This window comes from Lynx canadensis, chromosome A2 (genome assembly GCF_007474595.2).
Source record: "Lynx canadensis isolate LIC74 chromosome A2, mLynCan4.pri.v2, whole genome shotgun sequence".
Classification (NCBI taxonomy): Eukaryota; Metazoa; Chordata; class Mammalia; order Carnivora; family Felidae; genus Lynx; species Lynx canadensis.
Genome location: NC_044304.2, coordinates 12,865,552 through 12,890,958, shown reverse-complemented (window position 1 = coordinate 12,890,958; position 25,407 = coordinate 12,865,552). Strand labels below are relative to the sequence as shown.

At 54.9% G+C, this 25,407-nt stretch overlaps 3 protein-coding genes across 3 annotated transcripts; 2 read left to right on the top strand and 1 right to left on the bottom strand.

Annotated features, from left to right (window-relative positions):
* Positions 1-1,134: 1,134 nt before the first annotated feature.
* Positions 1,135-4,996, top strand: NXNL1 (nucleoredoxin like 1). The gene is made up of 2 exons (XM_030304014.1): positions 1,135-1,460; positions 4,666-4,996. Exons 1-2 carry the CDS (start codon positions 1,135-1,137, stop codon positions 4,994-4,996), a joined length of 657 nt encoding a protein of 218 aa, XP_030159874.1.
* Positions 4,997-6,868: 1,872 nt separating this feature from the next.
* On the top strand, positions 6,869-12,919 carry TMEM221 (transmembrane protein 221). The gene is made up of 3 exons (XM_030294139.1): positions 6,869-7,188; positions 9,229-9,314; positions 12,336-12,919. Exons 1-3 carry the CDS (start codon positions 6,869-6,871, stop codon positions 12,803-12,805), a joined length of 876 nt encoding a protein of 291 aa, XP_030149999.1. The 3' UTR covers positions 12,806-12,919.
* A 7,755-nt stretch (positions 12,920-20,674) lies between these two features.
* On the bottom strand, positions 20,675-25,250 carry MVB12A (multivesicular body subunit 12A). Its single transcript, XM_030303958.1, has 9 exons — positions 25,077-25,250; positions 24,869-24,967; positions 24,642-24,738; positions 23,207-23,333; positions 22,064-22,183; positions 21,882-21,988; positions 21,582-21,643; positions 21,225-21,281; positions 20,675-21,051 (listed from the first exon to the last, which is right to left on the bottom strand). The coding sequence occupies exons 1-9, from the start codon at positions 25,164-25,166 to the stop codon at positions 20,989-20,991; spliced, it is 822 nt and encodes a 273-aa protein (XP_030159818.1). The 5' UTR covers positions 25,167-25,250; the 3' UTR covers positions 20,675-20,988.
* Between the last annotated feature and the right edge of the window lie 157 nt (positions 25,251-25,407).

Below are 25,407 nucleotides of genomic sequence, written 5' to 3'. Positions count from 1 at the left end.
CAACAAAGGAGATGAACATTATTTTATAGAGAAGGAGGAAGTTGGGAGGGGCTGTTTTGAAGGAAAGTCCATCAAAGAGAAGCAGGAGTTCAGGGTGATGATGGTTAATTGGCTGAGTTTCAGGGGTAGTTGACTTATTGTAGGAGAGGGCATGTCCCTCTTTTCCTGTTGAGAACTGTAATTGATCATTCTTTCCTGTGGATTCCCCTGTTGGAGGTTCTGAAATTGACACCGCTTCCTGTAATTGATATGGAGTGGTAGGGTGTGAGCTCCCCCTTCTGGCCTCACGCTTCCATTTTAGTGTGGTTTCCCATTCTTAATTTTTACACTTAAAAAATAATTTATTGGGGCGCCTGGGTGGCTCAGTCGGGTAAGCATCCGACTTCGGCTCAGGTCACGATCTCACGGTCCGTGGGTTCGAGCCCCGCGTCGGGCTCTGGGCTGATGGCTCAGAGCCTGGAGCCTGCTTCAGATTCTGGGTCTCCCTCTCTCTCTGCCCCTAACCCACTTGCATTCTGTCTCTGTCTCTCTCAAAAATAAACATTTTTAAAAAATTAAAAAAGAAAAAAAGAAATCACAATACTTTGGGGCACCTGGGTGGCTCTGTCGGTTGAGCATCCGACTTCAGCTCAGGTCATGATCTTGCAGTCCGTGAGTTCGTTCCCTCTCTCTCTGTCCGCCCCCCCCCCCCACTCATGCTCTCTCTCTCTCTCTCTCTCTCTCTCTCTCTGTCAAAAATAAAAAATAAAACATTAACAAAAAAAGAAATCACAATACTTTGTAGACCCATCATGAATCAGGATTACTGAATGCATTCAGTTCACGAAGAAGCACATATATTTTTATGTCACAACGTAGTAAAATATTTTCACACCCGTATGTCAGTATGACCGTTTTCCTTTGCAATCCTGTGCCTTAATGGATTGGGTTTCTAGCTGTCTCCAGAGAAGGAGTCCACAGGGGCCTGTCTCTGCCCTTGGAGGCAGCACAGAATCAGGTCACGGTGTAGGCAGATTAGTGAGGTCCTGAACTGGCCTCCTTAAAGATACCTAATCCTGGACCAGAAGCCAGCCAGCAGGCCCAGGGCCACACGGAGTCCCTCCACCCTGTCCCCAGCTCCCGGCCGGGGCTGCCATGGCCTCCCTGTTCTCTGGCCGCGTCCTGATTCGCAACAACAGCGACCAGGACGAGCTGGACACGGAGGCTGAGCTCAGCCGCAGGCTGGAGAACCGGCTGGTGCTGCTGTTCTTTGGCGCTGGGTCATGCCCACAGTGCCAGGCCTTCGCACCCATCCTCAGGGACTTCTTCGTGCGGCTCACAGATGAGTTCTACGTGCTGCGGGCAGCCCAGCTGGCCCTGGTGTACGTGTCCCAGGACCCCACAGAGGAGGAGCAGGATCTGTTCCTCAGGGACATGCCGAAAAAGTGGCTCTTCCTGCCCTTCGAGGATGACCTGAGGAGGTGAGATGGGAGAAGAGGCCAGGGAGGGCTTCCTGGAGGAGGAGCTATTTCTGCTGAAAGTGAAGTATTCGTTCATTCTTGCCTCCCTTCCATCTGGAATTGATGAGCTCGGCCTGTGTGGCACTCTGCACCCAGCCTGGGGGGTGCACAGGGGGGAGGGGTGCATATGCCCATTTCCATTTAGCTCCCAAGGAGCTTACAACCTGGGGAGACAGACATGACACAAAGACTCAAACACATAATAACAAACTGCAGTTGTGTTCCCGAGGACAAAGGGAGGATACCACGTGGGAACATAACAGGCAGACCTTGCTGAGGTTTGGGGTCAGGGGATGTTTCCCTGAGGCAGTGCCTTTAGAGAGACCCCAAGGCCAAGGGAGGATAGGAGGGGAAAGAGTGAAGCGAGGGAAGGGCTTCCAGGCAGAAGGCACAGATAAAGGCTGGGAGGCCATCAGGCAAAGAACAGCCAATTCGGGGACCTGTAAGGAGTAACAGGCGTGAGAGGTCTGCAGGTCTCAGGTGGTGCCACAAACGCATCTTTACAAGTATGAGTGTGGTCCTCAGAGTAGCTGGGAGCCAGGGAGGGCATCGGAGCTGAGAGAGAGGTGCATGGATTTGAGCTTTGCACCGAGCTGCCCAATAAATGGTATTGCAGTTTGCTCCTACTTTAGAACCTTCCCCAGGGATGCCTGGGTGGCTCAGTTGGTTCAATGTCCAACTTCAGCTCAGGTCACGTTCTCATGGTTCATGAGTTCGAGCCTCACATCGAGGCTGAACTAAAAGCAAAGCCTGCTTCGGATCTTCTGTCTCCCTCTCTCTCTGCCCCTCCTTCACTCCCGCTCTCTCTCTCTCTCTCTCTCTCAAAAATAAATACACGTTAAAAAAAAAAAGAAGAAGAATCTTCCCCTTTTCTGCGGTAAAACTTTCCTTCTTTTTGAGGTGCCTGTGTGGCACCTCAGTCAGCTGAGCGTCCGAGTTCAGCTCAGGTCATGATCTCACTGCTCGTGGGTTCGAGCCCCGCATCAGGCTCTGTGCTGACAGCTCAGAGCCCGGAGCCTGCTTCGGATTCTGTCTCCATCTCTCTGCTCATGCTCTGTCTCTCTCACTCTCTCTCTCTCAAATATAAAATAAAACATTAAAAAAATTTTTTTTTAAGTTGGGAGAAGCATACAACGAAACAATTAACAATACAATTGTTAACATTTTGCCAGATTTTCTTTCTCGGCACACGTGGGAGCGTGCACTGAACCATTTGAGCGGGCGTCTCAGACTTTGTGACACTTTACCGATTTCATTAATTTTGTTCCACAAGTTGGAAGTTTCCGGAGACCTTCGTTGTCCATCCAACATTATCAGATTTGGACACTTGCTCACTCCCCCTGGCCCCTCTGCAGCCGAGGGGGATCTTTCTGGCAAACTGGTAACATTTCCCTTCCCAGGGCAGAAATGCCAGCTGTGAGGGCATCATAGCCAAACACTGACCTGCTGACTTTGTTTGAGGCAGGGTCCTCTCAATCAAACCTTCAATGGGGCTAGATGTCTGGACAGAGGGTGAGCGAGTCCCCATCGCCCTACTCCTTACCCTACCCACATACGGGGTCCCCAGATAAAACACAGGATGCCCGATTAAAAGCAAATTTCACAAAAACAATGAATATTTTTTTTAATTTTATGTATTTATTTTGAGAGAGAGTGAGCACGAGTGGGGGAGGGCAGAGAGGGTAGAGAGAGAGAAAATCCCAAGCAGGCTTCACAAGATCAGTGATACGGGGCTCCAACTCACCAACTGTGAGATCATGACCTGAGCCGATCCAAGAGTCAGACTCTTAACCAGCTGAGCCACCCAGGTGCCCCAATGAATAATTTTTTAGTACGTGTTTTTAGTATAAGTATGTCCCGCATATTGCATGTTGTTATATAATTCTTATTTTATTTTATTTTATTTTATTTTATTTTATTTATTATATCAACTTTAACACGTGTCCTGTATTTCTTTTTGCTAAGTCTGTAAAGTCCTGTGTGACTTTACAAGTGCCATGCATTCTCTGTGCAGAGGCCCAGAAAAGGGCCACCCAAAAACCCAGTGGATGGAAATTAACAACTGTGGACGATGGGCTCAGTGTGGTCTCCCCCTGTACTTCAGAATGTCTGTGCATGATTCTGGTCCAGATGGGAGGTTTGGTCTGGGGTCTCCTGGGATCGTGGATGGCTCCTCACTGGCTTCCCCTCATACTGGGGACAAAATGGAAACTCCTTACTACGAGCCTGCAGGGCCTCTGATCAAGGTTGCACTCTAATCTCCCTCTTGTCTCAGGGCCTTTGCACGGCTGTGTCCTCTGCCTGGGACCCTGGCCACCCAGTGCCCTCCTCATCCTGCAGCTTTGAGCTCAAAGATCACCTCCTTGGAGAGGCCCTCCCTGACCACCAATCCCTTACCCAGCTTGGTATTTCTTTATTACATTTATCAGTATTGATTCATTCATTCATCCCACACAGTTTCTGAGCCTCAATTCTGTGCCCTATACTGTTTCAGGCACTGGGGACCCAGGTGAATGGCGACAGAAATCTGTGCCCTAGTGAAGCTACATTCTATGGTGGGCAAAAATGATAAAGGGGAAAAATAGGGGCGCCTGGGGGGCTCAGTCGGTTAAGCATCTGACTTCGGCTCAGGTCATGATCTTACAGTTCCTGAGTTCGGGCCCGCATCGGGCTCTGCACTGACAAGTGTGGATCCTACTTGAGATTTTTTTATCTCTCTCTGTCCCTATCCTGCTAGCACTCTCCTTCACACTCTCAAAATAAATAAATAAACTTAAAAAAAAAAAAAAAAAAGAGGAAAAACAAACGGGTGCAGTGCGTTGGATGCTAAAAGGCACAGCGCAGCAGAGGGGAGAGCGAGGCATTGAGATTTGAGGTTGGCTACCCAGCATACAGGGTCTTAACCCACAGAAGTCCGGGGAGAGTGCTCCAGGCAGAGGGCATGGCCAGTGCAAAGGCCCTGAGGCGGTAGCATGTCTGAGGTATTGGACACCCAGTGCAGAGGCCACTGAGGCCTGGCCTGGTCCCGTCTCTGGGCTCCCCCAGCGCCCGGCACGGGGTAGTGCACACAGCAGGTGCTCAGTAAGTACCGGGAGGAGGGCTGTGTGGCTCCCCAGCTCAGGGGCGGGTACGGGCTTCCAACCGGACTGACCCGCCCGCCCCGCAGGGATCTCGGGCGCCAGTTCTCCGTGGAGCGCCTGCCGGCTGTCGTGGTGCTCAAGCCTGGAGGAGACGTGCTCACCCGCGACGCAACTGACGAGATCCGGCGCCTGGGACCCGCCTGCTTCGCCAACTGGCAGGAGGCGGCGGAGGTGCTGGACCGCAACTTCCTGCAGCCCGAGGACCTGGACGACCCCGCGCCCCGGAGCCTCACCGAGCCGCTGCGCCGCTGCAAGTACCGCGTGGACCCGGCGGCTCGGGGCAAACGCGGCCCCAGGAGAGGGAGCGACCCCGAGGGGGAGGGCGGGGCGGAGGGCGGGGACGGGGGGCTGTTCTGAGACCCCTGCGCAGAGCACACGCCTGAACTTCCCAAAGAGTGCCCTCCCAGAGCCTACAGGGACACAGCAGTGGACACTTGAGGCAGACATCCAGCTGTCCCCGAAACAGCGGACCCACCCCCAGCGCGGGGGGAGGGGGGACAGGAAGGGGCGCTCAGACCTCCGGGAAACAGAAGGGCTTCAGAAGATTCAAAGTGCTGCCGGGGGGGGGGGGGGGGGGGGGCGGACAAGAAGACAGGCCACCCATTCAAAAATAAGCAACGGGCATGAACAGGCAGTTTCTTCTCCAAAGAAGATACACAAATGACCAACCAAGCTCATGAAAAGATGCTCCACATCATTAGCCATTAGGGAAACGCAAATCAAGAGCACCATGAGATACCATCTCACACCCAGTAGGATGGCTATAATCAAAAACCAGAAAATAGCCAGCGTTGGCAGGGAAATGAAGAAATTGGAACCCTGGCGCGCCCCTGGTGGGAAGGGAAAATGGTGCAGTCGCTGTGGAGAGCAGTCTGGGGGTTCCTCGATAAGTTAACTATATAATTATCACATTTACCAGCAATTCCACTAGTAGGTATGCGCCCAAGAGAAATGAAAACAGACTCAGACAAATGGCTGAATGTGCATCTTCACAACGTAGAAATGAATAAACGAAATGTGGTCCATCCACCCCCGTGGAATGCGATTGAGCCATAAAAAGGAATGAAACACTGATACGTGCTCTCAACATAGATGAACATCCGAAACATGCTCAGTGAAAGGAACTGGACACAAAAAAGTCACATACCGTCGGGCTCCATTTATAGAAAATGTCCAGAACAGGCAAACCCAGATACAGAAAGCAGATCAGTGCCAGGGACTGGAGGAAGGGGGTGGGGAATGGGGGTCTCCCTTAGGGATGATGAAAATATTCTGGCACTAGACAGACATGATGGGTGCACAACATTGCGTATGTACTAAATGCCTCTGAATTGTCCGCTTCAGCATGGTTTATGTCATGTAAACTTCACCTCAATTTCTAAAACTGAAAAATAAATAATAACCAAAGACTTGTAGCAAGATATAGGGGTGCCCACTCAAGGGGGGTGCAGAAGGGCCTCGCCCAGGAGGCAACATTTCTGCAAAGCCTTGAAAAAAGGTTGAACAGAGGGGAAATCACAGCCAACTGCAGGTAAGAGACCAAATATCAAGGTGAATTATTTAAGGGGCGCCTGGGTGGCTCAGGTCATGATCTCAGGGTTGGTGGGTTTGAGCCCCCCCCCCCCTCGCCGGGCCCTGTGCTGACAGCTCAGAGCAGGGAGCCTGCTTCGGATCCTATGTCTCCCTCTCTCTCTGCCCCTCCTCCACTCACCCTCTGTCTCTCAAAAATGAATAAACGTTAAAAAAGAATTTTAAAAAGTGAATGATTTAAAAATTTGTTCAAGCTTCCTTTTTTGTTTGTTTTTGTTTTAAACAGTGAAACAGGTGCTTAGGACAGTGGGCGGAGTGGGGGGTCGCTTTAATGAATTTAGGGACTTGTGGGGCTCCCTGGATCCGAGCTTTTGCAGCTCTTGGGGCCACCTCGGTTTCTTCTTCGCCCCGCCCCGCGCCGGCCCCGCCCAGCCAGGACCTGGAGGCCGGGAGGGGGCGCCCGCAGGGTCCCCAGAGGGAGGAGAAAAGACTTTGTCCCAAGTTTTCGCGGAGCTTCCTCATCCCCGCTGCGATCGGCGTCCCAATCCCCCTACGGCCCCCCAATTTTCAGACACCCCTTGCGGTCCCGCCCCCTTTCGGAACTCCTGGGGGCCCTTGGACTCCCGCCCAACTTCTCTGCCGCTAAAAATCTCTTTTATTCCTCGACCGCCCCCTACCCAGGCCCGCGGGACCCCTACCATGGCCCGGTCTTACGGGGGCCGGGTGCTGGCCGCGATGACCCTGCTGGGCATCCCGGCGGCGGTGCTGGCGGCGCTGGGAGCGCAGCTGCTGTTCCAGCTGCAGGCGGGCCGCGCGGAGCTGCGGGGAATGCGCACCGACGGGCTGGGCCCGGAGCTGGACGCCGGCCCAGGGCTGCCCGAGGACGCGGCCGGGGCGCTGCTGCCTCTGGCCGCCGCGCTTGCTGCGCTCGCCCTGGTGTTGGGCCTCACCAGCCTTCTGCTCGCCGCGCTCTGCGGCCACCTGGGCGCCGAACTGGCGCGGGGGCCGGGTCCCGGCAGGTAGGACAAGCCCCTCCACCCCGACGCCCGCCTCGGGGCTGGGCGAGCCCGCGAGCCGCCGCCTCTCTCTGGGCCTCAGGTTGCGCGGGGGGGGGGGGGGGGTTGGCGGGGGGAGTGGATCTTCCCTTATCCCCTCTCCCCTTCTCCTTTCTTCCATCCCTCCCTGCCTTCCTCCCCTCTCTCTCCATCCCCAACTTCTATCACCTCTCCCTCCCTCCATCCTATAGTAGTTGAAAATTTACCGCAGGTGCTAATTTTACAGAGGTGGAAACTGAGGCTCATAGAGGGCCCAGGGTCAGCTAGCTCCCCAAACTCTTCGTGCTTCTTGCTTTCCAAGGATTAGCTCAGTGAAGTCCCCCCACCCCCTTCGCCCCGCGGCGGCTGAACGTTACTGCCTGCCTTTGTAACTGCGGCTCCGACAGGGGACAGGGTCGGCTGATCTCTCTGGGCTGCCTGATTTGGAAGTGGGCGGACTGGATTTGAATTTGATTCTGATAGAGACAGAGCCTGTGCCCTGGCTCGGGCATCTGAGCTCCGGAACGTGAACCCTGGGGGGGGGGGGGGGGGAGGGGGCGGGGGGCAGGCAGTGAATGTAGAGTGAGGGACCTTCCTTGAGTCAAGGACTCAGCTGCCCCAGATCCAAGTGTTTCCCTCCAGGATGCCCCGGGGAGGAGAGCCAGAATCATTGGTCCAGGATTCCATGGATTTGAGCAGATGGGAACGTCCACCATTTGGAGTAGACCTATTCATTCGATAGCTCAGGGAGTCAGTCGACCAATATGTATTGGGCACCTGCAGGGGGCTGACCCAGCACTGGAAATAGAGGACACAGCAGGAACCAGGTGGACCCAGACCGGCCCTGGTGGGGTAGACAATAGAGACAAGCCAGATCAAAAATGTCAAGTGAGGCTGAATGCTGGGAAAGGAAGAAAATGGGGTGATGTGATGGAAGCGGAAAGGGTAAGTGTGGTTGAGGCGGGACCATCTGGGGAGGCTTGCGCTGAGACTTGAAAGAGGAAAAGAGGCAGCGGATCTGGAGGACTGTGATGGGGGGGCAGCATGTGCAAAGGCCCTGGGGCAGGAATGAGCTTGGGGTGTTAGAGGTCGAGGTGATTGGTGTGGCTGGAGGGAGAGATGAGGGAGATAAGGGTAAGGAAATCAGAGGAAATAGACCATCCTGGGCTTCTGTGCTGTGGTGCAGACTTTGGGGTTTACTCTGCCTGAGAGAGTTGTGAGCAAGGAGGGGCATGTGACCTGACTTAGGTTTGAAATCACCCCCTCCAGCCACTGTGCAAAAAAGGTGAGCGCAGAGAGGAGGCCACTTCCACTGTGTCGGTGGGAGGTGAGTGATAGCAGAGGCTTTCCTAAGCCTCGAGGAGTGGGGAAGGAAGAATGCACACGGCGAAGCACTCAGCCCAGGGCCAGGCTCAAAACTAAGTCCTCGGTCCGCCTCAGCCCTTGGGAATCCCTGTTTCTGTCACCTCTGATGGCAAGTTGAGCTCCGTCTCTTCGTGTCCCAAATAAGTTTGTGGTCTGTAAAACAACGGAAGGCAGGTGTCTAACAAGGGTCCCCGCATAATAGCTGCTTCGTGAGTGCTGGATGTGTGAATGGACTGATGTGCGTGGATGGGTCACAGGAGATGGGTGGTGGATGGGTAAGTGGTGAGCAAAGGATGAATGGCCAGGTGGATAGGTGGTCGGATCGATCTGATGGTGAGCGGGAGGTGGGTGGGTGAGGGATGGATGGACAGATGGTGGCTGTTTAAACAAGTGGATGGATGGATCAATAGGGCCTTGCTAAATGGCTGGCTGGCTGTGTGGTTGAACAGCCGATGGAAATTAGTGGGTGGTAAATGGTAGTGGACCTTTACCCGGCAGGATGGATGAGCGGGTAGATGGAGAGACCGATGGCTGGATAGATGGTTAGGTCCTCACACAGAACTCAGATCCCCCAAAGCTCCCCCTCCTTCTCCTCCCTGGCTTCCCCCCACCAGCCCCACCCCCTGAGCCCTTTTTCTTCCTGCCCCCCCACCCTCCTAGGTCTGACTGGTTTCTCTATGACTGCCGCCTCCTCAGACACGTGGCCCTTGGCCTCTTCTGCTGCGGGGTCTCTGTCTACTTAGCAGGTGCGTGCCGGGGGAGGGGATGTGGGGGGTAGAGCCCCGGGCTGGGGTGGCTTTGTCTGACACACTTTCTTGCTCTGGGACCTTCGGCAGACTCCCTTGCGTCCCGGTTTCCTCACCGGTAAAGTGGGGACGTGTACTGTCCCCGCCATACAGAATCGCTGAGGGCATTCAGGGTGAAACCCCGCAAAAGCCCATGAAAGCATCTGACTCCAGTGGGGGGGGGGGTCCACGAGCAGTAGTTGCCTTCAGAACCCTTTTGGATTCATCAGCTTTTCGACGTCTGGTTTGAACAAAAGTGTCCATGTCCTTGGTGGTTTTCTAGAGATAGTGTTTCACAGGTTGGTCTTAGCAAAATCCATTTGCTTATAAATATCAGAACCTCCAGCTCAAGAATGCCTTAAGTAAAAAAACTGCTTTATAAACCAGAAATGCAGTTGTAAATCCCAAAATAGGAAGCAGAGCAAAAAGAAAGAACGTGCCGCACTGGCTTTCCTTCCCTGACTTGTAATAACTTTTCTTAGCTCAACAGTCTCTCACCCACGCTTGCTCGTAAAGGAATCAAATCATCAAGTCTCTTTAAAGAGACTCCTGATATCTTCTGTTTTGTTCTCATCTTGGAAAATGTGTTGATGGGGCTGCAGGTTCGGTGCTGAATCACACATTAGATCGCTAAGCGACCTGTTTTACTGGAAGAAAATAATTTCCAGCTGAATGAAAAACAAGGGATTTGCGATGATTGCCTCACTCTTATTCCTGCGACAGAGCAACAGAAGTTTAGAAGATATACTTAAAATATTTCTTTGTGAGATGCGAGCCTAGGGTTCATTATGGGAATACAGGGGTACATACGGGTATATCACGTGCAGGGAACCCTGCAGAACTTTTGTTGCTTGACTTAATAAAATGCTCCGGATGTGAGTTTTCTTTAAAAAAAGGAGAGTGGAGGGGCGCCTGGGTGGCTCAGTCGGTTGAGCGTCCGACTTCAGCTCAGGTCACGATCTCACGGTCCGTGAGTTCGAGCCCCGCGTCGGGCTCTGGGCTGATGGCTCGGAGCCTGCTTCCGATTCTGTGTCTCCCTCTCTCTCTGCCCCTCCCCCGTTCATGCTCTGTCTCTCTCTGTCTCAAAAATAAATAAACGTTAAAAAAAATAAAAAAAAAAAGGAGAGTGGAGGGGGTGACTCGTGTATCTGTAAAGGTCACGGGTGGTTGGCCTCAGGTGCAGCTGGATCCAGGTGATCAAACACGGTAATCAGAAATGCCTCTTGCGTCACCTGTTAATCTGCTATCCCCTGAGAAAGATGCCTGTGTCTGTAAGTGCTTTTGACACGATGCCCACGACCTTGAGCCTTTTCACAGGCTGGCAAAAAAAAAAAAAAAAAAATGTTGGAGACTTGGAGAATAAGATATGCTCGTTCTAATATACAAGAAAACTCGCAAAGAGAGAAAAAAAAAAAGGTAACCATGTCAGCCTCATTAAGTGTTAAATTAAGAATTTGTTCAGCTCCCATTTAGATTCTTTTTTGAGGTTAGGTGACCTCACTCAGCAAGAATTCCTGACCACGTCCAGCCAATCATCCAATTAGCCATCGTTGCTGACCAGAGCCAAAAGAATAATTAAAAAAACAAAGCAAAACACACACGCTTTAAAAAATGTTTAGAGCAAAAAAGGTCCTTGGCCTCATTTTAATATGTCAAACATGATGCAGTGTGGCATCTTAAAAGCAAAAGTGTAGGGGCGCCTGGGTGGCTCCGTCGGTTAAGCGTCCGACTTCAGCTCAGGTCACGATCTCACACTCCGTGAGTTCGAGCCCCGCATCGGGCTCTGTGCTGACAGCTCAGAGCCTGGAGCCTGCTTCAGATCTCCCTCTCTCTCTGCCCCTGCCCCCCCTGAAAAATGAAATAAAAACAATTTTTTTTTATTTAAAAAATTTTTTTTCAACGTTTATTTATTTTTGGGACAGAGAGAGACAGAGCATGAACGGGGGAGGGGCAGAGAGAGAGGGAGACACAGAATCGGAAACAGGCTCCAGGCTCTGAGCCATCAGCCCAGAGCCTGACACGGGGCTCGAACTCACGGACGGCGAGATCGTGACCTGGCTGAAGTCGGACGCTTAACCGACTGCGCCACCCAGGCGCCCCCAATTTTTTTTTTTTAAACAAAAGTGCAGAGCTGAAGAAAGCATAAAAACAGCCCACAAAGTGTCAAGAAGTCTTCCATTCACTCTGGGCTTCTCCACCACCAAGTCCCCTGCTGCTGCTGTAAGAAAATTCCTCCCTACCCGTATCCCAGTCAGCAGTCCCAGGACAGGCTCTGATTGGCTGAGCTCGGATCATGTGCTAGCCCTGCACCAATCACTATAACCGGAGGAATCAATGCTCTGATTGGCCAAGCCTACTACCATACATAACACTGATGCCAGAGAGGTGGGTCAGTGCTCCTACGTTAGCAATCAGGGTGAGGGTAAGCACTAGACCAGTGGTTCTCAATGGGAACTGATTCTGCTGACCCAGCGAACATTTGGCGATATCTGGAGACATCTTTGATTGTCATGACAGGGCAGGAGGGAACGCTATTGTGCCTCGTGGGTAGAAAGCTGCTCAATGTCCTACCATGCACAGGACAGTCCTCATCAAAAAGAATGATGCCAACTGGGCGTTGGACAAGCCAACAGAAAACTAGTACAGGTCGGTCCTCAAGGTCAGGTCAGCAACAGTCTTGTTCAGACCAGCAACCTGAGGCCAGAGAGGGGCTGTGATTCACTGAAAGTTAATCACCAGGATTCAGAAAGCCTGAGATCTGGGTTGTTTCAGTTGTAGTCAAGTACACATGATAAGGCACGGAAGTTTGCCATTTTATAGTGAAATGGATGTGACAACGATGTGAGAGGATTAGATGGGTGAAGCTGTGTGCCTAGCATGTTGTGTGGGTGTCTGTGACTGCCCTCTGTTTGGGGAGCTCTCCCAGGGTTTGGGGAGCAAACGTTTGTGGACTAAGTGAATGAGAGCCGTTTGTTTTTCCAGCACTGTCCATCTACGCCCTGCTGCTCTTTGAGATCGAGACAGGTGCAGCCGCCGCCTCCATCCTCGGAGTGGGTGCTCTGGTCCTGGTGGCGGCACTGACCCACACTCTGGTCCGAGCTGCCCGGGCCACCCGCCGTGGCCTCCACGAACTGCCCCCACCGCACTTTGAAGAGGATCCTGTCCGTCCTGCTGAAGTCTCCAAGGCCAGCCCCAGGGCTCAGCCCCAGCAGGGTACCCACCACCGGACCCCCTACTCATCCTTCCCAGAACCTGGGGACCCCGTCAGACCCACGGGTGCTGCTACAGCGCCTACGGCCAAGGGAGGAGGCTGGGAGGGCAGCCTGCCTTTATCCCGCATGCACCGGACACTGTCAGCTGGCAGGGGGCACTGGGAAGGGATCACCCATGAGATGCGCAGCATGCTGGGCCACAGGCCAGGGGGCTCAGGGAAGGACTCCACCCTGGTGTGAACCCAGGGACCAGGGACAGAGACCTGGGATCAGGCAGCAGGAAGAGGATTCTGTAAAGATAAGTCTAGGCTCAGCCATAGTAGCAGTATGACTTGATTTCTCCGTTCACAGCATCCCTGGTTTTTGTCCTGAAGGTTGCTTCATGGCACAAAATGGCTGCCAGGGCTCCAGCCTTCATCTCCTCTCAGAGGGAAAGGCAGAGGCCAGGGCAGGCTCGGTATCTTCTGGAAATCTCCCCGGGAAGCCTGGGGGCCCTCCTGTTTATACCTCACAGGCGAGAACAGTCACATGGCCACATCTCGCGGCAGGGGAGGCTGGGAAATGTAGCTATCCAGATGTTATAGGCAGGAGGGAGGGTTGGGCTTATGCCCTGGTTCTCTAAATGTCTCCATCCATTTTACAGATGAGGAAACCGAGGTCCAGAGAGGGGCAGTGACTCACCAGGAGTCCCATGGCCAATACTGAGCGTCAGAGGCAGGATTTGAACCTGGGTTCTGTAACCCCCGTGCTGCTGACAGTGCAAGTCTCAGACTCTGCAACGTCTTCCGGGCTGTGAGCATTTGAAATCTGTGTGTGCTGAGCTCAGAGCAACCCAGGGCCACGGGTAAACCTGAGGGGCTGGACCCAGACTTCTGGCTGTGGCAGAGACTTCGCTGCTCTGTGTCTCACTTTCCTTGTCTATAAAATGGGGACAGAAGCAGCTTCTTCTCCTAGGGCTCCTGGGAGACTCGGTGTAAGCCATTCCAGGTGCCTGTGCACAGTAGGTCCTCCACACATGTCAACCTGTGCCATTGTCAGTCGGGTGGGGTGCGTGGTGGCAGGAAAAGGCGGGGTCGATGACCACTTTCTGGGGCTCACGAAACTGACAAGGCTTGGAGTGGATAACTCAGAGCCCTCAGGGTCTCCAGAGGCCCTGCCCCCCCCTCCCGTTCTGCACGACCCTCAAATAAACTCCGACCCTCACTATCTCCTTTGTCACTTGAGCCACATCCAAACATGCTGTGTGGCCAAGCCCAGGCCCGGGGTGATGGATGGAGTGACAGGAGTGGGGGTGAGGAGGCAGAAGTGGGGAGCAAGGGTATGTTCCTTGTAGACCTCAGTCAGGGACCCAGGTCCCACAAATCCTCATGTATGTAAATTTCACTGGGGGGGGGGGAATGGATGCCTGGTCTTCATCCCAACCCCAAATGGACAGATATCCCCAGAATTCTCCCAGTATGTCCCTTCCTGGACCACAGAGGTACTCCAAGGCTCACGGAGTAGAGGTGACTCAGCCACATAGTGGCTCAAAGCCCCCCTAGGACCCTTTCCAAAGGTCAGAGAGGTGACAGCACCCAGCGGTGGCGGCAGGGGGGGGGCGGGGGGAGGCAGTCACCAAGCGTGACCCTGGCAGGGACCCTGCTGATCAGATATACCCAGACCCAGGTGGCCCACTGACTCTGGCTGCCACCTCCCAGAGCCACCAGGAAGCTGCACAGAACACCTCCTTGCTGGGGGAGTGGGGAGAGAACACACGCGAACATTCCAGAGGGTGCCTGACATGTGGGGTAGCCAGGAACATAGGTTCTCGGGGAGCATGATAAATATCAGTGAAGATACAACCAGAATAAATGTTGGGGCCCCTGACAGGCTGTCAGTAGAGCATGTGACTCTTGATCTTGGAGTCGTGAGTTCAAGCCCCACGTTGGGCATAGAGCTTACTTTAAATTTTTTTTTTCAACGTTTATTTATTTTTTGGGACAGAGAGAGACAGAGCATGAACGGGGGAGGGGCAGAGAGAGAGGGAGACACAGAATCGGAAACAGGCTCCAGGCTCTGAGCCATCAGCCCAGAGCCCGACGCGGGGCTCGAACTCCCGGACCGCGAGATCGTGACCTGGCTGAAGTCGGACGCTTAACCGACTGCGCCACCCAGGCGCCCCTAGAGCTTACTTTAAAAAACAAACAAACAAAAGAGTAAGTGTCCCATCCTTCTCACAAGCCTGGTTCTGCGGGCACATGCCAGGCACTTTCCTGGCCCCGGTGAATCTTCAGGACAACCCCACTTGCAGATGGGAAGACCGAGGCCCAGGCTGTGAGGCCATGTGGTGGCGATGGCTGGAAGTTCACAGTGGGCTCCAGGCCAGAGCAGGTGACCGAGAAACCCTAGAAACTGCGGTTTCGGAGAATCCCCTAGAATGGGGCAGGCCCCGAGGGCTCCGAGAGGGTGGGAGAGGAGCAGAGGAGGGAGGACCACAGCTGTCTGCCAGGGAGGAGTGCCTCATCTCCTGCAGCGGGCAGGGGAACCAGAAGCTGGACCCCTCAGCCTCGTCCCCAGGGCAAGGACCGGGGTGTGGGTGCAAAATTGGAGGCCTAAAAGAATTGAAAACAGGGATTCCGACAAACTCTTTCGCAAACATGTTCACGGCAGCACTAGTCGCAAAAGGTAGAAACAACCCAAGTGTCCCTCAACAGGTAAGTGGGTAAAAAAATATGATCGATCCATACAATGGAATATTTACTCAACCATAAGAAGGGACGAAGCATTGACACAGCACTGCAAGGTGGGTGACCGTGAAAACATCACGCTGAGGGAAAGAAGTCAGACACAAAAGGCCACGCAGTGTGTGATTCCATGCGTAGGAAACGTCCAGAGCAGACAGATCCGTAGAGACAGACGAGTGGTGGGAGGGACAAAATGCTGCTATCTGCTCGTGAGGACAGGGTTTCCTTTCCGGGTGATAGGAATGTTCTGGAACTAGGAGCGCCTGGGTGGCTCAGTCGGTTAAGCGTCTGACTTTAGCTCAGGTCATGATCTCTCAGCTCATGAGTTCGAGCCCCGCGTCGGGCTCTGTGCTGACAGCTCGCAGCCTGGAGCCCGCTTCGGATTCTGTGCCTCCCGCTCTCTCTGCCCCTCCCCCGCTCACATTCTGTCTCTCTCTCTCTCTCTCTCTCAAAAAATAAATAAACATTAAAAAAGAAAAAAAAATGTTCTCGAACTAGACAGTGGTGATGGCTGCACGATCTTGTCAGTGCACGAAATGCTACTGAATTGTCCGCTTTCAAATGGCGAGTTCTGTGTGATGTGAATTTCACCCCAATTAAAAAATAATAATAATTAAGGAGGCACTTGCTCTCAGGCCTCCTGCGGGAGCAGATGGGCCTCTGAACTAAAACGAGCTCCTTGAACGTTGCACCCCACGAGCTCGCGAGCCTCATCCCAGTCTGAACCCTGCTCATCCTCTTGGGAAGCTATGCAAGTTTCCGGCTCAGAAGGCCGGCTGGGAACAATGCCCATAGCCCGGCCGAAACGTGCCCCCCTTGCCAGCCGTGCCCTGGAAGGGGTGCCAAGCGTCCTCGTATCTCAGCCGGAATCAGGTTGTCCCGGGGCTGGAACCAGATGCTCAGGTTGCTCTGTGTCCTGGGTACCCGATAAGGGTTTGGTGCTCCGGGAACTGGGACAGATCTGGCCCAGCGAACAGTCATGCAGCCTGCAACCTCAGTTTCCTTCTTTATAAAATCAGGTAACCTTGGGGGCGCCTGAGTGGCTCAGTCAATTAAGCAGCCAACTTCGGCCCGGGTCATGATCTCGCGGTGCGTGGGTTCGAGCCCCGCGTCGGGCTCTGTGCTGACAGCTCGGAGCCTGGAGCCTGCTCCGGATTCTGCGTCTCCCTCTCTCTCTCTGCCCTTCCCCCGCTCGTGCTCTGTTTCTCTCTCTCTCTCTCTCTCTCAAAATCAAATAGGCATTAACACAATTTTTTTTTTTTTAATAAAATCAGGTAACCTTCTCCACCAAACAGCTGTGAGGACCAAATCAGAAAGGGTATCGATGTCTCCATTCAGTTCACAGGCCACGCAAACAAAAGCAGTGGTTGGCATCCCGGTGGGACTTAGCGTGTGGACAACGTCTCTCAAAGACGTAGCCTTGGATTGGGATCCTCAGAATCACACCTTGAGATGATTTGGGGGATGTGGTTTGCTTATGTGGGAGGTTATGCCAGGAAGTCCCAGAGCCCTTCAGGGGCACCAGTGAGGACACAGTGCCCAGGGTTGGGGGGGGGGCAACCAGGGTTCCCTCCTGCTGGGGAACTCTGGCAGACAGCATAGAGCACACCCAGCAGAGTGGTCCCAACACAAGGGATCAGGGCTGGGGTGCTTATCCTCTGACCACCATCAGGCATTGCTTAGAGAGAGATTAACCCCTCATACTTCTGGTCTTCCCTACGCACCAGCTGGACACCTGTGGCCACACAAACCCCAGGCAAGGTTGCAGATAATTGCTGCGAGTGACATTCATCATGTGGAGAGGAACATGGATGGGATGGATGGGAGGGGGGGCACAGATAGCATCTGCTTGAGCTGTGTTGCATTTTTGCAACAGTAGGCATGAGTGGGGCGGGGGAGGGATACCGAAAGCACTTAACCACGCTATCTCTGGATGAGAAGAACTATTGATGTTTAGATGCCCACCATGTGCCAAACACCATGCCTGACTCACACAGGCATGACTGTTGTCCCCTTGAGGCAGCAACCGGTCTCCCTCCTTCACTTCTTCTGCACACGCAATCTGCTGAAAGTGGCAGAATGCAGCTGGCGTCCTCTGTGCTAATGACATTTAGAATGGAAGGCCAGAGGCCACCTTGAAGGAAATGGCTCAGCACAGCAAGGGGTGTATCCCCCCTCCCCACACACAAAAAAACAATTTATGAGCATATTATTTTTTAATGTTTACTTCTTTATTTTTGAGAGAGAGTGAGTGCAAGTGAGGGAGGGGCAGAGAGAGAGGGAGACACAGAATCTGAAGCAGGCTCCAGGCTCCGAGCTGTCAGCACAGAGCCCGACGTGGGGCTCGAACCCACGCACCGTGAGATCATGACCTGAGCCGAAGTCGGACAGTGCCAAGTGTTGGTGAAGACACGGAGTCACTGGAACTCTCATTCCTTGTGAGTGAGGGGGTGCGTTGGTCCAAAGAGCCTCGGACATCTGCTTGGCTGTATCTGCTGAAGATGAACCCAGGCCTTGCCTACCACCCGCAATCTCCACTCAGGGCATTTGCACAACGGGAATGAGTGCGTTCCTCAAAAGACGCGTACAACAGTGCTCGGAGTAGTTTTGCTCAGTGGCCACGAATGAGAGACAACCCACGTGCTCATCAACAGGTGACCAGACTGGTACATCCATACCATGAACTCTAGCAATGAAATTTCAGCTCAGGTCATGATCTCCCGGTTCACGGGTTCGATCCCTGGGTCAGGTAAGGTAAGGACCTTTAGAGGTAAGGACCATGGAGATTGCCATTGGAAAGATGGAGAAACTGAGGTATAGAGAGGTTAAGCCACAGCTCAGGGTCACCAGCTAGTGAGCAGTGCAGCTGGGACCTCATCTTGCCCTGTGACGCCTCAGTCTCAGTGCCTGGGCAGGAAGGATAAAGCTTTGGCTCCCTTCTCTGTAGCCCAAGATGTGAGCTCAGCCATAGCAGTCAGGATGGATGTGGCCCAAGTCAGGAGTGGGTGGGTGGGCTCCATGGCGATTCTCCTGGACCTTCCCCAGGCTGTCCTGAGGCCCTGTGGGGCCCAGAGGGTTGGGATTTTGCAGGGTCATTGGCCTAGCGATGACAGCAAGCCCAGTTGGATCCTAGGCCAGGACGGCTCATCCGGGGGGCCCCTGGTCACCCGCGGATGCCCTGGAAAGTGATCTGAAGCTGATTTCAGGGTGGCCAAGAAGGCGACCAGAGAGAACAAACAGCCTTTACTTCCCGGGCAGATCAGATTCCACGGCCGGCGCCACAGCAGCCTGGGCGGGACCTGGCAGGTGCTGTCTGTGCCCAGCGAGGGGAGAGGTGGGGCGATGTCTTCGACCAAAGGCCTAGTTTTCCCAAGGCAGCTGAAGTGTATGGGGGAGGGGGCACATTTTACGGTTTCCCCTCGCCCACCTCTCCGGGACAGCTTGCTGTCTCTCCCCTCAGACCCCCAGGACAGGGGGTACAAGTGGGGGGTACAGGGGCGCCTGGGTGGCTCGGTCAGTTAAGCCTCCGGCTTCAGCTCAGATCATGATCTCGCGGTTCGTGGGTTCAAACCCCGCATCGGGCTCTGTGCTGACAGCTCAGGGCCTGGAGCCTGCTTCCGAATCTGTGTCTCCCTGTCTCTCTGCCCCTCCCGACTCACACTCGGTCTCTCTCTCTCTGTCTCAAAAATAAACATTAAAAAAAAAGTTATTTTAAAAAAAGTGGGTGGCACAACCCTTCTGGGGGCCCAGTGGGGCGTGTTCTGACCGATGACCCGTGAGCAGAACTTTGACAAAGGCACTTCCAGGCCCGGGCATTTAACTGACGGTGCAAGACCTTTTGGAGTCCGCCCCCCAGTGTCGCCAGGGGATGGTGGCAGCCCCTTCAGGCGGATTTCAGGGACTGTGACCAGCCGAGTCTGGGGCTGCTCTGCCATGGGCCCGTGGGATGAATGAAAACTAAGCCTTAGCCTTTCGAAGCCACAGAGATCTGGGGATGTTCCTGACCGCAGCAGGACCTGGGCCACCCGGAAGCTGTGGGGACCTAGGGAAGACAGAGCATTAAAGGAAGGAGCACGGATGTGGGAGAAAAATGGTGTTAGTCTGGGGCTATTCGTTTAACAAATGGGTCCAGCCTATTCTTCACGGATTCCGTATTTGTGAGTTCTACTGGCTGAAATTCACTTGTACCCCAACCCCCAGCCAATACTTGCGCACTTTGCGGCCATTCAAGGACACGCACGGGGGGGGGGGGGGGGAGTTTGAATCACTGGGGGACTCATTCCCAGCTGAGGGGGAACGTGGTGACACTCTGGCGTCTTGTTTTCACCCGTAAACAGGTGGCCTTTTTGTGGTCTACCTAGTGGCAGGCTTTTCACATCGTTGTGCTTTTTCATCGGCAACTTTGTTGTTTAAGAAAGCCCCCGAGGCGCCTGATCGGGGCCTCGGACTTGGCTCAGGTCACGACCTCATGGTTGGGGGGTTAAAGCCGGGCACTTGGCTCTGCGCTGTCAGGGCAGAGGCAGCTTGGGATTCCCTCTGTCTCTGCCTTTCCCCGCCCCCTCAAAATAAATAAACTTAAAAATAAAAATAAAAATGTCCCCACGTGTAGTGCTTCGTGCTACCTAATGTCCCCACACGCAAGAAGGCAGGGATGTGCCTCCTGGAGAAAATGTGTGGATTAGATGAACTTCGTTCGGGCATAAGTTAATAGCGCTATCGGCGGGAAGTTCAACATTAACTAATCAGCAGTATGTATTAAACACGGGGTCTTGAAACACACACAAAACAAGGCCCGGTACCGATTGCTTGACAAAAATGTGACCAAAGGCTGGTAGGAACCCCCCACGGAATCCGGTACTCCCTAACTCAGTTTTCGCTGACATTAAGGGACCTAATTACCGCCAATAATGAGAATGGACGGAACGTACCCGTCACCCGGCAGAGGAAAAGAGACACGGAGAGCAGCTCGAAAGTTCAGACAGCAGGCCCTGGGTTCAGATCCCAGCTGTGACCTTAGCGGCCCCTGCCTCAATTTCCCGCTCCGTAAAACGCAACAAAACCGGGGCTTCCCACCGGGGTGCGGGAAGACTGAAAGAGACGCTGCGCATCAGGTGTTGGGGCTGGGGTCCCCGCAATATAAATGTGACTGAAACGATTATTCGCGTTTTGCGCAATGCTGGAGGGGCGGACCAGGTCTCCTCTGTGACCCACGTCCCCGGCTCAGGCACTCGCGGAGCCTGATTCCCCCTCTGTAGAAGGCGGGTGGTGGCAGCGCCGCCTTAGATGTCCTGCACTGGGGTCACCTCCGCCCCCTGGCTCGTGCCGCGCGTGCGTGGTGAACACCTCGAGCCACAGAGGACCGGCGGCCGGGATCAGGACTCCAGACGGCGAGCGCAGGGCGGTGTTTATTGCCAGGAGGACGCCCGCGTGGCCTCCAGGCACCAGAGAGTTTTGACACAAATGACTTGAAGGCACTGGTTTCCGTCCAGCCCCCACCCCTGCCCTGCAGGGCCCAGGGGCGAGAGACCCCATCACCGAGCGGACCTGTCCTGCTCCTTTCTCCAGGGCTGTCGCTCCGCTGGCGTGGCTGAGGGTCTAAAATGCCCTGCGCCACCAAGATTCCCAAGATGCTGTGGGGCGGGGTGGCTGCCAGTCCCGGGTGTCCGGCAGGGGGGGCTCTTCCCTGGGGCTGACGAAGGGCTACGAGACGCTGGGGGGCAGGCGCGCAGCCGCAGTCTTCTCCACCACAAAGCCGTAGTTATACTGGGGAGGCGGAGCGAGGAGAGCACAGAGTGAGTGAGGGGGTGGAAACGACTAGGGACTCGGAGATCTCCAGCCTTTGGGAGACGGGGTGTGGCTGGGGGAGCCTGGGGCGACGGGAAGGGAGGGGAGAACCCCCCCCCACCCCAGCATGCCACCCTGGGCCCTGCACCCACCTCCTCCTCAATATCCGCCAGTGACTTGATGGTCAGATCGGCAAAGGCGGAGAAGGCCTGGCGGGCAGAGGCAGATCAGTCCCGGGCGGGGACCCCAACCTGGAACCCCCATTCCTTGAACCTCAAGGAGGGTCTCCCTCAGTATTGGCCTCAACATCCCCTCACCCTTCCTGCCACAGCCTGGGGCCACCAGTATCCTGTTGTCCCTCCTGATGCCCCATTCCGAGCCTGAGACCCTCCAGCTTCCTCCAACCCGGGAACATGGACCTCTGTGCTGGGGCACTGGAGGCACGGATGACCCTCCCTGCCACTGACAGGGGCAGACCCAGGCGTCCCCAGCGCCCAGCGTAGACTCACCAGGGGGCCACAGCTCTTGCCCTCAAATCGCGGGTGCAGTGTGAAGGGAACACCATCCATGGCTGAGGAGAGCGAGTGAGGACAGAGGCTGAGGCACAGGAGACTTGAGGCCCGCCTGCCGCCCACCCTAAGCAGAGAGGCTCGCGCCATCCCCACCCCCCAATCTCTACAAAATGGGGGAGGCCCAGGCCTGGTTCCAACCCTGGTTCCACCCCTTCCTGGCTATTCAACCTTGGGTAAGCCTTGCCCTCCCCCCCCCACCCCCCACTTCCGTGCCTCAGTTTTTTGCTCTGCGCTCACCTGAGATGCCATAGAGGTTGGAGGCCTCATAGATGGAGTCGCTCCTCCGCAGAGTAGATGCCCGAGAGCCAACCCGGGACAGGGTCCGCTCTGGAAAGCCGCCCTTGCTGGTGGAGGCAGGACAGCACAGGTCAGGCCTAACTCCCCCCATGGCCGCCCCCTTCCCAAGCCTGAGGACTCACCTGGGCTGGGCAGGTGGGTCCAGGGAGAGGCCCCGCATGTCCCGGCTGAGAGCTCGGGGCTTGGGCACCGGCCTGGGGGCCTTGGCCTTCTTGCACCAAATGGCAAAGCCTCCCATGTCCCTAGAAGGAGAGAGAAGTAGGGAGGGGTCCTAGCCTGATGGGGTGACCCCAGCCCTCCGGGGGATTTTCCTTTCAGGATCGCAGCCCGCACCCTGAGCAACATCCTAGTTAATATTGCTGGGTCTCGGGGCGCCTGGGTGGCGCAGTCGGTGAAGCGTCCGACTTCAGCCAGGTCACGATCTCGCGGTCCGGGAGTTCGAGCCCCGCGTCGGGCTCTGGGCTGACGGCTCAGAGCCTGGAGCCTGTTTCCGATTCTGTGTCTCCCTCTCTCTCTGCCCCTCCCCCGTTCATGCTCTGTCTCTCTCTGTCCCCAAAATAAATAAACGTTGAAAAAAAAAATTAAAAAAAAAAAATATTGCTGGGTCAGGTCACCACAGTGTGCGTTTCAGACCCATCAACTCACTCTTCACAAGAACCCTACAAGATTGATACAATTACTCCTGTTTTACGGTGCGGAAATTGAGGGGGTGCCTGGGTGGCTCAGCCGGTTAAGCATCGGACTCTTGAGTTCGGCTCAGGTCCTGATCTCATGGTGCGTGAGATCGAGCCCACGTGGGGCTTTGAGCCGACAGCACAGAGCCTGCTTGGGATTCTCCTTTCCCCTCTCTCTGCCCCTCCTCCCTCTCCAGATAAAATAAATAAGTAAGGAGACTTTAACACGTGGAAATTGAGGCACAGGTAAGCGGTAGAAGGCACAGGAGAAGGCCTGGGTGGCTCAGTCGGTTATGCATCCTGCTGCTGGTTTCGGCTCAGGTCGTGATCTCAACAGTTCGTGTGGGGTTGGAGCCCCAGGTCGGTTTGCGGGGACTTCTTGGGATTCTCTCCTTCACTCTCTGCCCCTCCCTCACCCCCTCATGCACTCTCTCTCTCTCTCTCTCTCAACAAACTTAAAATTTTTTTTTTTTTTAAAAAGGCAGCACAGGAGACCTCAGGAGACTCCCTGAGGGTCAGCAGGGCAGATATGGGACTTGGAGGGCAAGGGAGGAGGCCAGAGGTGGGGGGAGGGTAAGGGGGGGACCCTACCCTACTCGCAGGTATCCAGGCACCGTCTTGGTCTTCCCACTCAGCCGGACATCAAACACAGCTGTGTCTGCAGCCCCCAAGGGCACCAGCTTCATACACATGCGTTTCTTCTTGGACACAGAGGCCTCTGGGAGTGGGGGTGGGGGGCAAGGGAGTGAGAAGAGGAAAGAAGCAGAGAACGGACCCAAAGATGGCTCCAGGATGATGCTTGCCAGGGTGCTATTTAAGGCAGCTACCTGGATAGCTTTAGGTCAGTGGTTGAGTCATGAATGGTATAGCCATAGGAGGGGACTCCATGTAGCCTTTCGGGGCCATTGGCGCAGGCCTATCTTTGGTGACATGGAGAAGCATTTATGGGGTGACCGTGCACCCCTATGGCAAGGGTGGGTAGCTGTGGGATCGGATGGAACTGAGTGCCCATCCTGGCCCTGCCAACCTCACTTTTCCTTAGTCCTCTAATCCAGGGGTCAGCGAACTCTGGCCCGTGAGCCAAAAGACGCCAAGATCTGCTTTTGCACAGCTAAGAACGGTTTTCACATTTTTAAAGGATTATGGAGGGAAAAGGCAACAGACACTCTCTGGCCTGCAAAGCCTAAAATATTTACTATCCGGACCTGTACGTAAAATGTTTGCCGACTCTAATATCAATAGATACACCCTGAGAGTCAAATACACATGACAAGGGGTGCTTGGGTGGCTCAGTCGGTTAAGCGTCCGACTTCGGCTCAGGTCATGATCTCGCGGTTTGTGAGTTCGAGCCCCGTGTGGGGCTCCGTGCTGACAGCTTGGAGCCTGGAGCCGGCTTCAGATTCTGTGTCTTCCTTTCTCTCTGCCCCTCCCCTGCTAGTTTTCTGTCTGTCTCTCTCAAAAATAAAAGATAAAAATAAAAAATAAAAAAAAACAAATACACATGACAAGACACAGTGAGAGGCAGGGAGAGCCAGGTGGCTGGAAAGCAGGGTGGTCAGGGCTGGAAGGGCAGCACCAGGGCTATAGGAGTCAGAAGGGGCGGGGACTAAACAGAGACCTGAGGGAGAATCAAGCATTAACTAGCCCCAAGAGTCGAAGACAGGTGCTCCAGGCAGAGGAAAACTGTGTGCAAAAGCCTGGGAATGAAAAGGCGTGGAAATGGCGAGGGTTCTACTTGGCTACCAGTTAAGAAGATATAGCAGGAACAGTAATAAAACAAGTCATGACTCTTACTCTGGGACAAAGGCTGTGCCAATGGCACATTTTTACGCAGGGCAGGGCATGTGGCCCCGCCCTGGAGCAGAGCTCCACGCCTCAGCCGGCTCTGTCATTACCCAGTGCATCGAGTGGGCAGTCGAGGCTCGGAAAACAAGTGCCTGTCGTCCCTCCGCCCCTCCCTGGTCCTGCCCACAGGGACCCGAACGCGGCCCCCCACCCCGCCCCCAGTCTCGGACGCGGGCCTCACTGGAGTCCAGGGGGTCGCAGACCGGGGAAAAGCCCGGTGGGAGGGGGCTCTTGTCCACCAGGACCTGGATATCGGTCACCACATTCTCCTGCGGATTCTGAGAGGGAGGAAGGGGAGGACACAGCGACAGTCATGCTGCAGCAGGAACAGCGCCCCTGGCGGAGGGCCCCGCAAATGGACGGGGGAGTGGGCTGACCCCGGGGATTCCGAAGATGGGCGCCTCTTACCTCTAGGCTGCCCAAGGAATTGAAGCACAGAAAGTAGCCAGACTTCTGCGCGAAGCTCTTGCCGAAGTTGGCGGGCGTCCCTTCCACGGTGCAGGAGATCTACGATGTGGACGGGAGTCAGAGCCAGGATCCTACCCCGACGCGGCCGCCTGTGCCCCCACTTGATCCCGTGCCCCCCACTTGATCCCCGGCCCCCGACGTCGCTCACCGCACTGAATCCCCGTGGCGGAGGCGCCGAAGCCGACGACCAGACCAGGCCAGCCAGCGGCGCCGTGTCGTTCCCGGGTCCTGGATCCATCCTCCGAGCCCAGAGCCGAAGGCCAGGACGGCCTCAGATGTCCGAACCGACGACCCGCGGCCGTGTTGGGGCAGGAGTCTGAACTACAACTCCCAGAGGACCGTGCGAAAGGCGGGGCGGGGGAGGGGGCTGTCTGCGCGTGCCTAGAAGACGGCTGACCAATCGCGTGGGAACATGAAGTCACGCCCCCGTGCACCGCGCAGGCGCACATGAGCGACGTTTGCGGAAAATCGTCTCGTCT